General features: G+C 38.6%; 1 protein-coding gene across 4 annotated transcripts in view; it reads right to left on the reverse strand.

The window, feature by feature from the left end:
- LOC119486281 (voltage-dependent calcium channel subunit alpha-2/delta-4-like) overlaps positions 1 to 15099 on the reverse strand; it is a 115142-nt gene that overhangs the window by 9051 nt on the left and 90992 nt on the right. For all 4 annotated transcript variants that reach the window (XM_037766295.1, XM_037766294.1, XM_037766293.1 and 1 more), the window contains 5 exons: positions 10038 to 10099; positions 6756 to 6770; positions 6337 to 6381; positions 6086 to 6148; positions 1651 to 1721 (listed from right to left, as the gene is read on the reverse strand). In XM_037766295.1, the coding sequence (XP_037622223.1) occupies positions 1651 to 1721; positions 6086 to 6148; positions 6337 to 6381; positions 6756 to 6770; positions 10038 to 10099 (256 nt within the window). The remainder of the gene's footprint in view (positions 1 to 1650; positions 1722 to 6085; positions 6149 to 6336; positions 6382 to 6755; positions 6771 to 10037; positions 10100 to 15099) is intronic.

The following is a 15099-nucleotide window of genomic DNA, read 5'->3' on the forward strand; positions in this document are numbered from 1 at the left end:
TAAAGTATAATATATCTTATCTTAACATGCCTTATAAAGTATAACACCCCTTATCTTAACATGTCTTATAAAGTATAACATCCCTTATCTTAATATGTCTTCTAAAGTATAACATCTCTTATCTTAACACGTCTTATAAAGTATAACATCCCTTATCTTAACACATCCTATAAAGTATAACATCCCTTATCTTAATATGTCTTCTAAAGTATAACATCTCTTATCTTAACACGTCTTATAAAGTATAACATCCCTTATCTTAACACATCCTATAAAGTATAACATCCCTTATCTTAATATGTCTTCTAAAGTATAACATCTCTTATCTTAACACGTCTTATAAAGTATAACATCCCTTATCTTAATATGTCTTCTAAAGTATAACATCTCTTATCTTAATATGTCTTCTAAAGTATAACATCCCTTATCTTAACATGTCTTATAAAGTATAACATCCCTTATCTTAACACGTCTTATAAAGTATAATATCTATTATCTTAACACGTCTTATAAAGTATAATATCTCTTATCTTAACATGTCTTATAAAGTATAATATATCTTATCTTAACATGCCTTATAAAGTATAACACCCCTTATCTTAACATGTCTTATAAAGTATAACATCCCTTATCTTAATATGTCTTCTAAAGTATAACATCTCTTATCTTAACACGTCTTATAAAGTATAACATCCCTTATCTTAACACATCCTATAAAGTATAACATCCCTTATCTTAATATGTCTTCTAAAGTATAACATCTCTTATCTTAACACGTCTTATAAAGTATAACATCCCTTATCTTAACACATCCTATAAAGTATAACATCCCTTATCTTAATATGTCTTCTAAAGTATAACATCTCTTATCTTAACACGTCTTATAAAGTATAACATCCCTTATCTTAATATGTCTTCTAAAGTATAACATCTCTTATCTTAATATGTCTTCTAAAGTATAACATCTCTTATCTTAACACGTCTTATAAAGTATAACATCCCTTATCTTAACATGTCTTATAAAGTATAACATCCCTTATCTTAACACGTCTTATAAAGTATAACATCCCTTATCTTAATATGTCTTCTAAAGTATAACACCCCTTATCTTAACATGTCTTATAAAGTATAACATCCCTTATCTTAATATGTCTTCTAAAGTATAACATCCCTTATCTTAACATGTCTTATAAAGTATAATATCTCTTATCTTAACATGTCTTATAAAGTATAATATATCTTATCTTAACATGCCTTATAAAGTATAACACCCCTTATCTTAACATGTCTTATAAAGTATAACATCCCTTATCTTAATGTCTTCTAAAGTATAACATCTCTTATCTTAACACGTCTTATAAAGTATAACATCCCTTATCTTAACACATCCTATAAAGTATAACATCCCTTATCTTAATATGTCTTCTAAAGTATAACATCTCTTATCTTAACACGTCTTATAAAGTATAACATCCCTTATCTTAACACGTCTTATAAAGTATAACATCTCTTATCTTAACACGTCTTATAAAGTATAACATTCCTTATCTTAACACGTCTTATAAAGAATAACATCCCTTATTTTAACGTGTCATATAAAGTATAACATCCCTTATCTTAACACGTCTTATAAAGTACTTTTAGTCGTACTTTTTGAACATTCCCATCTTGATCAGCGACGCCATCACGGACCCGTCCACCTCGCCGAAGAAACGACCGACCTGGAAAAATAAATAAAGTGAGTGAAATGAGCACATTTCCCAAAATGTTGAATTATTTCTATAAATAAGACATGCATGAAACAGCACTTAATCATAAGTAGCTCTGAGTAAGAATACTGGGAGGAATAAAAACAGATGGTGTGAAGTGTTAAACTGTGATTTAAAGTCATTCCTGTGCGTCTGCAGAGAGTCTGGCCCTCAGCAGCAGCACCAGTCTCTGAATTATTCAGAGTGTTTTGTCTCAGCAGCTCTGTTCACGTTTACAAGCTGCTCTCTGCCCACACTTTATCTCCGTCTGGACGGGATTTTTCCCAGCAGCCCTGGAGGACTCGCAGGTTGATGAGCGTTAGTGGTCGGATGCTGCTTACAGCAAAACAAGACCCTCTGTTTACCTGACAGCAGCAGCAGCAGTGGAGGATAAACGTGCTGGAATAAACTAAAAAATAAGAGCAGTAATAGCGCCAGCAGGAGCTCTGCCGCAGCAAAACACAGCTTCAGTTCTGCTGTTGGGAACCGCTACCAGTAAAATATCATATCATCAAATCACTGATGGTCAACTCCCATATTGAGTCAAGCTAGTTTTGAGGATTAAAGGAGGAAACGTCTGTTAGTCCTTCACTCCAACACTTTGGTCCACAGTGAAACATCTCAACAATTGTTGGATCACCATGGATATTGGTTCAGACTAGAGCTGTCAAAGTTAAAGCAAATTTGTTTTAACGCCACTAATTTCTTTAATGCATTAACACAACTTGTGCAAATGTTTAGGTTTATAGCGGGCTCAGTTTTAAAGCTAGAGTGAAGATACTGGTATCATATAAAACTAGAAAAAATTAATGAATCCATTGGTACCAACCATGTCATACTGGCTTGTCGTGAAAGAGGTTAAATAACGCTCCAAACTTGTGCTAAATTTTAGCGAGGAAAAACTATCATGGCCATTTTCAAAGTGGTCCCTTGACCTCTGACCTCAAGATGTGTGAATGAAAATGGGTTCTATGGGTACCCACGACTCTCCCCTTTACAGATATGCCCACTTTATGATAATCACATGCAGTTTGGGGCAAGTCATAGTTTATGATTTGAGCATATTTTTTATGCTAAATGCAGTACCTGTGAGGGTTTCTGGACAATATTTGTCATTGTTTTGTGTTGTTAATTGATTTACAACAATAAATATATACATACATTTGCATAAAGCAGCATATTAGTCCACTCCCAAGTTGATAAGAGTATTAAATACTTAACAAATCTCCCTTTAAGGTACATTTTGAACAGATAAAAATGTGTGATTAATTTGTGACTACAACCTGCTGCAACTTAAAAATCACAAGTTGTGTTAATGCGATTAAAGAAATTAGTATGAAACTGCATGTGATTATCATATTGGTACCAACCATGTCATACTAACTTGTCAAGAAGGAGGTTAAATAACGCTCCAAACTTAAGATAAATTTTGGCGAGGAAAAACTTTCATGGCCATTTTCAAAGGGGTCCCTTGACCTCTGACCTTCAGATATGTGAATGAAAACTCTGAGATGAACAGAGTGAAAACTGTATCTATATGTACAAACTGCATAATTTGCAGTTCAGAAAGGTAGAAAATCGCAATATATAACGCAAAATTATAAAAAATCGCAATAAGATCGTATTGTGACTTAACTATCGTGATAATATGGTATCGTGGGGTCTCAGGTGATTCCCACCTGTAGACATAATAGTTGGTGTTTATCGGATGAACTGTGGACTCCTGCAACAGCTCCTCAGGCAGAATCATTGATCAGAGATTTACTCTGCGTACGACCAACAACAAACCCTGCGTCACCCCGCTCACTACACTTCCTCACTAGGAACCATTTCTTTTAGTCAGCACTGACTTAATTTCTCTACTGATTAAATATTTACCGTGGCCTGCAACGCACTACGAGCTGCACCTTCACACCACAGCGGCTCTAACACCGGCGGGGGAGGATTCTGGGTGTTTCCACAAAACTTCCTGTAAAGTCCAGAGCTCAGCAAAACATCCAGGAAGCACTTTATCATAATATCTGCTTAGTAAGGCCACTGGGAACGCAGCAGACATGCAAATAATGACAAATGAGTTTCTACAGTAAATGATTCTTGCTTTAAGGTTAGACCAGAACATTTTGCTGCTGTGTGTTGAAGTTATATTTCCTTTTACTTCAACAATGTCACACAAGTGCTAATAGTTTAATAACAAATCTCACCACAGAGATTAACTAAAATAAAGGCTTTCTTTAAGATCTCCCCCTCTGGCTATTGGAGGTCTTCGGTTTCGCTCAAGATTCATTTATTGAAAACCCAGTGTATGTGAATGGTCATGTGATATGCATTTTGAGGCATGGTAGTAAGGACAGAGATGTATTCATTAATTACCACCCGAAGGTTTCTACCTGTTAAAGGGGAGTTTTTTCTTGCCACTGTCGCATAACAATGCATGCTCATGGGGGATCTTTTGTTGGGTCTCTAAATAATAGAGTACAGTCTAGACCTGCTCTATATGAAAAGGGTCTACAGATAACTTCTGTTATAATATGACGCTATATAAAAAGAAATTGAATTGAATTCATTCTGTAACGGCCCTAAAACACTCGTATGGACGGAGATCGATAAAACAAAAACGTATTAGTGTGGATGTAGCCTCAGTTTGACTCTCGTCTAGTTAGACTGAGTCTGAGATCTTTACTGAGTGGATCCACAGACACAACAAACTGCTCAGATCAACACGTTATTACATAAGAGATGATTTTACTGTGTTCCACATCTGCAGTTCTGTACTCAAACCGGAGGTCCGTTTGACCCTGACAGCCTCACAGATGTCAGAGGACGACAGCTAAACCTCATCGGGCCTCAGCACAGCCAGCTGCTGCTGCTGCTGCTGCTGCTGCACAGCTGGCTGCTGCCTCGCGGTCACTGTGACCGACCTGTAACACAAACATCACAGGTTCGACTCCCGGTAACACGTCTTCAACCCAACAATGATCTTAAGCTCCGGACAGAGATTAAAGAAATGGAACAGAAGTAAACATCTCAGCAGATGAAGAGAAGCGGTGCGTGAACTGTGTGTGTGTGTGTGTGTGTGTGTGTGTGTGTTGATGGCAGCATGGTGGGCTCTGGATTAATCCTCAGTAATATGGCTCTTAACAGGCCGAGTTAATCCGGAGCTAACGAGCAGCTGTCAGATGGACAGCAGGCTCACAGTCGGCTCGTCTCTACACACTCAAAGATACATTAAAGTCCTTCAAATGATATCTGCGTATACGTACGGGAGCCCATTTAAGCCAAGGAAAGAAATATATAAATATACATTGTATTTACGAGAATAAAAACTGCGAGATACTAAATCAAATTAAGATTAAGTCAAAAACATTTACAAAGAGAACGATATTTTCTTACCAAGTCAGATTAATGTATTTGGGTTTTGTTAAAAGTTTTGGTTAATTAAATGTGACCGACTGAACTAATCACATATTTTAGTCAAGTTAACCTTTAACGACGGATCAAACCTGCCATACATCCGCTCTGGTTAGGCTCCGCCCACAGTCAGATGAGGTCATCAGGTACAGCAGCTGCTATATTTAACTGCTAATGCACCACACACATACAGATTAAGATCTGTGAACCTTCCAGATGTTGTTTATGAGCACATTCAATGATCCAGAGAGAAACGTCCTGATGACACCAACACTCATCCTGATGGTTACCAGAATCAACTCCCTGAAGCCACGGAGGTTAAACCCAGCGGGCCGAAGTGTTCCCGTTTAATTAACAAAAGATTTAAAGAACTTTATCTGCAGTTTCTCTTATGTTTTCCAAATCTGATCATTCATCCTGGCAGCAAAAAATAAACTTAAAATAGGCTTGAAACGTGTTTTAGAAAAATTATTTGTCACATGGATCAACAGCTCGATTTTACCTTTCGGTCAAAGTTACATTATTATCGAGTTTGCGCTCGTGACAGCCTCGTGCTCTGGACCGCATTTGTGCACGCGGAGCAGAAATGCTCTTGTATCACGCCTGTTTTTTGTGTGTGCGGTTCTTGAGACTAATTAAACACCACATTAAAGTAACTGGAATAATTATTTCACACACTGAGAATCACCCCGTATATTAAATTCAGCATCATCTCTGTAAAGGTTCTCACTGGTCCAGGTCACTGGATATCTTGTAGTGCTGAATTTTGTCACACACATCCAAGATGCTTCATCAATTTGGAAATGATAATGAACTGAAAATGTCCTCTAGACCAAACAGACAACTATTTAGTGAACTCTGTGCAGCCTCATCAGACCGAATGGGACAACCAGAGATGCTCACAAGTTGCTTGGAGTCTGAGATCTTACCTCGTTCCTCTCTTTGGACAGCAGGATGAAGCCGTTGTTGTCGACCAGGAAACAGTTCAGATCCTGAACAGGAGGAAGCAGAAAAAGAAGCAGAAGCAGAAGCAGAAGCAGAAGCAGAAGCAGAAGCAGCAGAAGCAGAAGCAGAAGCAGCAGAAGAAGAAGAAGAAGAAGAAGTAGTGTGTGTTTAGGTTTTTCAACATAAAAGAACTGATGTTTGTTGACGAGCAGACAGAGCAGGAAGGGTTACTTACAACGCTCTCACAGCTGAGAGGACACACGCCTTCGATGGTTGAACACTGAGAGAAAGAGAGACAGAAGGTCTAACGGTCAGAGGTCATTGCATCATCACAAACATCATAAACAAGCTGAATCACTGAGATCAGAGCTGTCGAAGCTGCAGCTGAACACACAAGAGGAAGGTGGAGGTAACCTCCAGGAAATAAGTGTTCTGCTGTGAAAAAGCAAATTATAATTTCAACATTTAATAATTGTATTCTTGCCAGAAAAAACAGTCTAACCTAACCAGTTACTGTTACTAACCAGTTGAAATATAAAGCGGGGTGAAAATAGTGCAGAGCAAACTAAGACTATGACTCTAAACATGATGTAAAATAAAAGTAGCACTGTGAATACCACACAAACTTTAAATCAATAATCAATGTTTACTCACGTCTGTGTCGCTAGGCTGGAAGCAACGAGGAGATGAATCGAGGAAGATGAGGGGGAAAAAAAACACAGTAGAGATAATTGTATGATAATCATTAAAGTACAAATTAATAGAAATATTTCAACATCGTAACAACAGTTTAAAAATGACTTCAAAGTTCTTAAACAGATTCAAAACAAGAGCAAAGTGTGAGTTTTTGAGCGCTAAAAAGGGCTGTGGTTCGTCAGCATTCGACATTGTGAGAAAGTAGGATCTCTTTTTGACTATCAAAACTTAGTTTGTGGTCTAACTTAAAATAACAAATAAGACAAAAAAAACAATGTGAAAAGATGCCATCATTTCAGTCAAGGCTAGTAACTTAACTAGCTTTAGAGATTTAACTTGGTTTAACTGGTCACTGAGAAATTCAGTTGTTTTACAAAATAGATGGATCTGTATTAAACAGCTGCTGACAGCTTCAGTTTCCTCGGATTTGGCCCGTCTGAATATGCAAAGTAGTGTTTGTCCCGCTGGGCCCATAATCTTTCCATTGTGATGATGTCACAGATGTTTAAATTGCTTTTCTCAGTTTGAAAAAAGTTTTACAAATATAAAACATCCATGGATCAAAAATTCAGAATAGAAAGAGTCATAATCGACCTTGTTTGCAGCTCGAGGTGTCCTGTCAACAGTTTTACAGACTTTTCTTTTACAATGGTGGTCTATGGGAAAAATGCTTTTTGGGCAGCAGGGGCATTTTTATTATTAGAAATACCGCGAGTGGCCACTGGAAAAAAAACACTCAAAACCACCCTTCAGGTGTCAGAAGCTCACGCACAATGCATTCTGGTACATGTAGGCACTGCCGGCACGGCTCCACGAGTAGGAGAACTCAGCTTTCTGGGTGAATTTAGCAGCACTGAGGAATTTATTGATTCAATCGACTACATTTACCATCAACACTGTTTGGACATCCACATAAAAAGCGGTGAATTTTCTCTTTAATGTGAGATAGAAGAGAAGCAGCCTTGTTTCAGACTGACGATTATTGAATTGGAGAAACGTTGCATAAACATTAAGAACAGTAAATTAGTGGCGACAGGATTTAAATGTGGTCTGTGGATGATCAGAAGAGCTAATGTCAGCAGTGAGGAAGTCCTTAAAGCGGTCCGTCACAGCTGTCAGCTTTAATTAATAATGTTATCTGCACCATCAACCTCTACAGGACATCTGCACACATTCATCTGCAGCTCTGCTTCACTGAACTGAACTGCAGGAGACGTTCACAAGGTCAAAGACCTGGAGAGAGAGTATGTGTGTGTTTGTCGGCCTTATGTCAAATCTGGGGACAAACTTTGTCACGAGATTAAAAGTCTGAAGCCAAATTAGTGTCCCAGAGAGGCTGTAATGCTCGTTTAACACCAGAGAACAAAACTGTAGGGTGGATACAAATGGAGGGGAGTTGTCTTTATTAGATCTTTACCACTAGCGGGGTGAAAATAAAAACAAGTAAGGTTTATCCTGAGGAGGGCGCCAGAGGAAAGATCAACTTATTATCCTCTGTACGGAAGTCACTTTAAGAAATCTCAGACTCTAAGGGCCCAATCACACAAGCATTTATTTAAAAATCTAATTTCATATCAATGGAATCTGCATAATCAGGGGGCTGGCTTGTAAAGGTGCAGTAAATCTTCAATATTATGTAAAGTTTGATTTTGATGAACTTTGACACAAATTTGTGCCCTTGACCTGCAGCAAACGGTCTGGACAGTGCTGACCTCTGAAAGACTGAAGAGTCCAAAATAGAGCCAGGGTTAACGGAGCACTAAGCTGGACTTTAAGGTGAGAGTTAAATTTAGCATGCAAACATGCCAAAAACCAAGATGGCGACGGCCAAAAACCAAGATAGTAAGGGCCAAAAACCAAGATGTCGACGGCCAAAGACGGCAAAATTCAAAACGGCAGTCCACAAACGAATAGGTGACCTAACGACGACTACGTCCACTTACGATCTATGGTGTTAACATGTCTGCAGTCAACATGCCAGCACACATGTTAACAACTATTGGATTCTTACGTACGTGTAACATGTTAGTATTAGTACATGGGTCCATTTATCAAGAATTAGATTGTTGATTGAATTTAATGTCTCAGCTTTCTCTTAACCGGAAAGATTAGAAAAGAGGCCACTTAAAGGGACTATTTGTAACTTTTTAAGCGTATAAATGTAGCGGGTCGCCACACATGCGCGTTCGCATATGCGCGCTCGCGTGTGGCTGGAGCCTCGTCTCCGCTGCCTGCTCTCCTTCACTCAGAATGCGCGCGCGTCCTCGCTGTCTCGCTCCACCTCTAGACGTGAACGCGCGCTCACTCCACACTGCAGAAGAGTTAATTTAGCTCTGAGAATATCTAGTGAATGCACAGGAGACGTTTGTGCAGAAATAAATGCTGCAGTTCCTCCAGACCAACAGAGCTTTCCCGTGTCTTGTGAAGTGACGGAGCTCTTCAGAGAGTTACATTACCCTCTCGTTACCGACCGGGTGCCGGTGTCTCCTCTGCTCTCTCCGGCTGCGGGCGGAGAGAGCAGGGAGACACGCTGCAGAGCCCCGCTGCATCAGCCTGCACTTAGGCAGGAAAAGCCAACACTAGGATCAGCATTGATTCATGGAGAGACCTTCGTCTGGTCAGCTAACATTACTGCCAAGCAGCTGAAATATAGAGTGATATTGTGCTTTTAGCTGACGTGTGTCGCCTCACTGTTTTGAGCGATGCTCGTTCAGGTATATTTAGAGCGAGCAAGCGCGAGCCCGACGCTGACTTTCGTTGATTTCACGGCCACAGGTGTCGCTGTTAAGAAGCATTTCTGAAAGTTACAAATAGTCCCTTTAAATTCAATAATATGAAAACTGTTGCAGAGCGGACTGAGAAACATTCGTTAACTAGGTCAGTGTATTTGGGCTTAAAGTTAATTTTAGTTGAACTTTGGTCACTAAACTTGGCAGGAAACAGTGTGGTGTGTGTCACTACGCCCGGTAGAGCACTGCCACAATCACACACTCTCAAAGCTCAATTTCGGCAAGTGCAGATCAGATTTTACTGCGCATTTGTTGTACCCCAAAGATATGATGTGTTGATGACGCATGACATCTGCTCTTTTCAACCTCCTTGGTTGGCCTACGTCATCCCTGCAGGACTCAATTGTCTATTATTATCCCTATTGTGGTTCAGTTAAGGTTAAAGGGAGTTTGTTATCAGTCAGTTAAGGTGAATGTATCAGCCTGTATCATGTTTGAGTCCTCTGGTCACCTGCTTGGCAATGGCCCAGAACCTCTTTTCCAGCAGATCCAAGGACATCTGCACCCCGATAGCTAAAAATAGAAAACACACACAAACACAAACACACATTAAAGACAGACGCAGGACGAGATGGACTCTGCAGAGCCGAACCGTTCGCTGTGTTTGTGGAGGAAAGGAGGAGGAGGACAGGAAATCAATTCGACCCTGGGTTCACCTCTGTTGTGTCCTGACGCTAATGAAGGGATGTAAACACCGGTGAGCCTGATGGTGTGTGCGCTCCCTGCAGACGGGTAATGACACCCTCAGTTCCTCAGTGATGCACTGGAGCAGCTTTATTACTTTATTAGTATCACAGTGGAGTACACAGCCAGTATTTAGCTGGCAACCTGTGTGAACTCTGATGTGTGTAAAATAACATGTCCACCATCCAGTGGTGCAAAGTACATTTACTCAAGTACGGTACTTAAGTACAATTTTGAGGTACTTTTACTTTCCATTTTCTGCTGCTTCTACCTTCTACTCTACTACATCTCAGAGATAAATATCGTACTTTTTACTGCACTACATTTATCTGAAAGCTGGAGTTACTTTACAGATTAAGATTTTTTACAAACAAAATGTGAGTAGTTAATGTAAGCAGTTAAAATGTGCTCCACCGCCACCAACTGTGTGGTAAAGCATCAGTGATAATATTCCAATAATATGACATTAACAGTTTAAATAAATTTTTTGTACTTTTTTTGTAATTAAAGCTTTTTATTAACTTTTTCAATACAAACAAACATAATGGCACAACAGAAACCAGTTGCTACAGTAGATCAATGATGAATAAGTAACAAATAAAAAAAAAGAAATAGGTGTATCGTCCCAGCCCTAGTTTGTAGTGAGTTTCTGGTTGTGAATTGTCTCCAGCTCAGAAGATATCTTGGTCACAATGTTAATGCACGACAATTTCCCTTGGTATGAATAAAGTTCTATCTTATCTTACATCAAAAATGAATACTATTGGACGATGTATCGCTATTAATTTTTAAACTCTCAAATTAAATAAATAACCCAGTCACAGTCGGACCTTCTTTTGGGTGTTTCTTGCTACCGCCTCATTCTAGGTTCATTAACTTACAAGGAGTCACAACCAGAGCAATTAAAAAACACAATGTGCCTGCTGAGATACAAAGAACCGGTCGGAGGCGGTGGCCCGGTCCACAGCAGCTCGTCACTCAGTGACCGCAGCGTTAGAGGACCGGCGGGGGTCGTTTCCTCTCAGACCAACATTATATCTCCAACTGCTTTTTGTCACTTCAATAATGAAAACGGTTCTTCACACAGGCAGCTGGTCTGCAGTCTCTCTCTCACACACACACACACACACACACACACACACACACACACACACACACACACACACACAAACCCACGTGCACACACGCACACACGCACACACACACACACACACACACACACACACACACAGATGAGTGATACGAGGCGACATGCCGAGCCTCTTGTGTACTGGTATTATTGGAAAAGCAGAGCAGCTGTAAAACCTTTTATTTCTGGTTATTGAGTGTTTCGACTGCAGATTCTCCTCCGATGCTGCAGTACGGAAGGAAACAATTGCTGTCTGATTAGAGTATGTAGGAATTTAAAGGAGGATATTAACTTCACCTTGATTTCATTTTAAGAGACGTTTCATCCTTGATGTTGTTATCAAAGCCTGAAATATAACAAGTGCTCTATTGGTAAATAATAGCTTAAAACGAGCTGTAACTAACAGCTGCAATATGTTGCTGTAGCAAAGCTCTTCTTCACACTTCACAATAGAAGTAGAAGGTTAGTCTAGGGTTAGCACTACTGGAATATCAGATGAACATAATCCCAGTTTAAAGACCCCCTCCAGTATATTTTGTCATTTCTATGATATTTCATATTTATTTGAGTCATTTCCTGACTAAGTTGATTAGATACAGTTTGCCAAAATGTTTTTGACAAATAACTTAATTTTGTGGTAGAAGTTAAAAAAAAGGTTGTTGCTAAAATGTGGTTATGACATCTGACTATAGTAGAAGTTGCAGGTCAAAGGTCATCCTCCAAGCTGCAGGCGCACTCATGCTCGTTTGAGTCTGAGCAGCAAACTGATAAATCAGTTTGTCTTTCTAGTTAGTTAGCTAGTTAGGTGTAGTTAGCTAGCCCAACTTGTTGCATTAGCTAAATGAGGGGTTCCATTTCACTTTCCTCCACCTTACTTTAGTGTGTTTATTTTCACAATGGCATTTGTGGGTGGAATCAACGCAGTGAATTACACAAAATCCCACCGTCAGAATTAAATCTCTTCAGTCTAACCAGGCTAACCGAGTGGACTGCAGAGGGACTAACTCAATATTTAGGGTTCAATAATGATCGATGCTTCTCTGAACTGGAAAACTAATTCAACATCCAAGTTCAACAGTATTCTCCCATCATGCAACACTGCGGGGACTTTGACTAAATGGAAGATTGAATCATTTCATTCTTCTTCTTTTCTTCTTCTTACAGTTACTATCTGTTATAATTTATGTACATGTTATTTTATTTGTTGTGGTTTAGGTTGTTGTAGTCTTTTTTCTTAAGGAATCATAAAAAGCATGATTAATAAAAAAGGTGCTGGGAATCTGGTGTGTGAATTTATTTTGATTAATTTATTAATTTATTATCATTGCTATTTATTTTTATTCATAAATTTAAAAATGTAATTTATTATATTTTTTATTATATATTTATCTATTTTTATTTTTATTTCATTATTATTATTATTTTTTTCTCCTTGGTTTTTGAAAAATTTTAATTAATAATTTCAATTTACAGAGACTATCTGTTATATGTACATGCTAATTTATTTGTTGTGGTTTAGGTTGTTGAAGTCTTTTTTTATTAAAGAAACAATAAAAAGTATGATTAAAAAAGAAAAAACGATAAGAGCTCATTCATAACTTTTGAACGGTGGCGTGAGTAAGTTCAACACTCACTGTTCTGTGCTGCCCTCGATGCAAAGGGCAGCGAGAAATCCCTGTTTGCACGATGAAGTTTTGATACCTACGAGCTCAGCACATTTGCACGCAGGATGTTTGTTTTCAGCAGAAGGAAGAAATGTGACGCTGCATTTGTGTTCAGAGAGAGTTGTGACCTTTGGGTCCGTTAAACCTCTTAAGGCATCGCTCTCCTTCATTCTTTTTAAAATAGCCTCTCTGCAGACTCAGTGGTCTGCGGCTTTTCTCTGCCGTTTGATTTCATTTATGGGTTTTTTCTCCTTTCCTGTCAGCAGCGTCCTTATCGCTGCCCTTCAGCGCTGCAGCTGCACTGTTTCTGCTGCAGTCTGCACTCTCAGCGAGTCCACGGCGGGACAAAACACACCCCACACAGTCATTCTACTTTTCTACCTCACGTCAATATAACGCAAATATTTCATGGTGTGCACGCGGAGTTCATGACGACAAAATCTGCATTATTATTGTTGCACGTATGCATTATATTTTGTTAGTCGACCCAACTTCTCCCGTGGTGTAACTGTGCGTCGAGTGTTGGAATAAAATCTTTCTGCAAAACTGAGTGCACCCCTGAGTACATTAAAATTTCATGGTACAATTTTCTACCAGCTCTGTTTACACTTTTTGGGTGTTTCTTCATATTTCTTATGCTTTTTTAAATTCAGATTTTCTCTTCACAGGTCTGCTGTTGATTCATATTTTTTTTATTTCTAACTAACTGTGATTTTTTGTGAAACATCTCATTGTCTCTGCTGTTAACTGCAGTTGTTCTTTCTGGATCCTGCTACACATTCGCTGCAACCAGCCAATTCCACCACAGTGATCAATACATTTTCATCTAATCTAGTTTTACATCAGCAACACGTGGTTCTCTTGTTTACACAGTTACAAGAAAACATGTTGAAACATCTTAGGAAGCTGCAGTGGTGCAACGGAAATCTGCAGGAGGAGAGCTATTTAACGTTAGCTGTTAGCAGCACAGTCCTACTGGCTAAATAACGAAGATAACAGCTAACGTTAACATTAACTGAGGTTATATTATGATGTGTTCAAGCTCTAGTCTAAAAATGATTATTGGATAAAGGTAAATTATATCGTTATGATGTGATGTGTTCAAATGTATTCTTGTAAAATAGAAGTAAAAAAAGTATTAACAGCAAAATGTAATTGCTTTAACACGTAAACAGCATTTTACTGTTACAGCTGGTGGAGGTGGAGCACATTTAACTACTTTATATGTTACTGGATAGTTTCATCCATATCACAGTATCATATTTTATTTACTGATCATGTTTTGTTTGAAAAATCTCAATTTGTAAAGTTATAAAAAGTGCAATATTTCACTCTGAAATTTAATGAAGTACAAGGATAAAGTTGCATAAAATGGAAATACTCAAGTAAAGTAAAAGTACGTCAATATTGTAAATGTACCTCAGCTTGCGGTGAGGTGTGTTTAGCCTTATCCTTTAAAAAAATTAAATGTCTTTGTTTGTCTCTCTAGCCCCATCTCCTGAAGAAAAAAACTGCATTGTGAATTAGGTTTTGAGGGAGACGTATTTTTTTTTTTACGTTTGTTTTTGATGTTATCAGAAATATGTTTTTAATGATAGTCCACAGACGTCCACTGTAGCTCAGTGGGTAGAAAGGTCGTCCTTTAACCACGAGGTTGGTTCCTACTGTCTGCGTGTTGTAGACTTTATCCCAGGAGACTGCTGTTTGTGTCCCGTGTGAAACTAAAAGTCAATATTCACTAGTTAATTTAATTTACGTCTGCAGCTTACCTTCATAAACACGGTAATTTTAAGCCAAACCATGCTGTTTTTCACTAAACCAAGAAGTTTTATAGTGTTTTTTGTTTCAATATACAACGTTAACCCCGTTTTTAAAACTGTGTAAAACTGCGACCGTAATCTTGGAGAAAATATGTTTCCCTCAAAACGTAATCGAGAATGCAGTAGGGATGCACCGATCCGACTTTTTCAGTCCCGATACTGATACCTGGGCTTTGGGTATCGGCCGATACCGAGTACCGATCTGATACCAGTGTT

This window comes from Sebastes umbrosus, chromosome 4, assembly GCF_015220745.1.
Source record: "Sebastes umbrosus isolate fSebUmb1 chromosome 4, fSebUmb1.pri, whole genome shotgun sequence".
NCBI lineage: Eukaryota > Metazoa > Chordata > Actinopteri > Perciformes > Sebastidae > Sebastes > Sebastes umbrosus.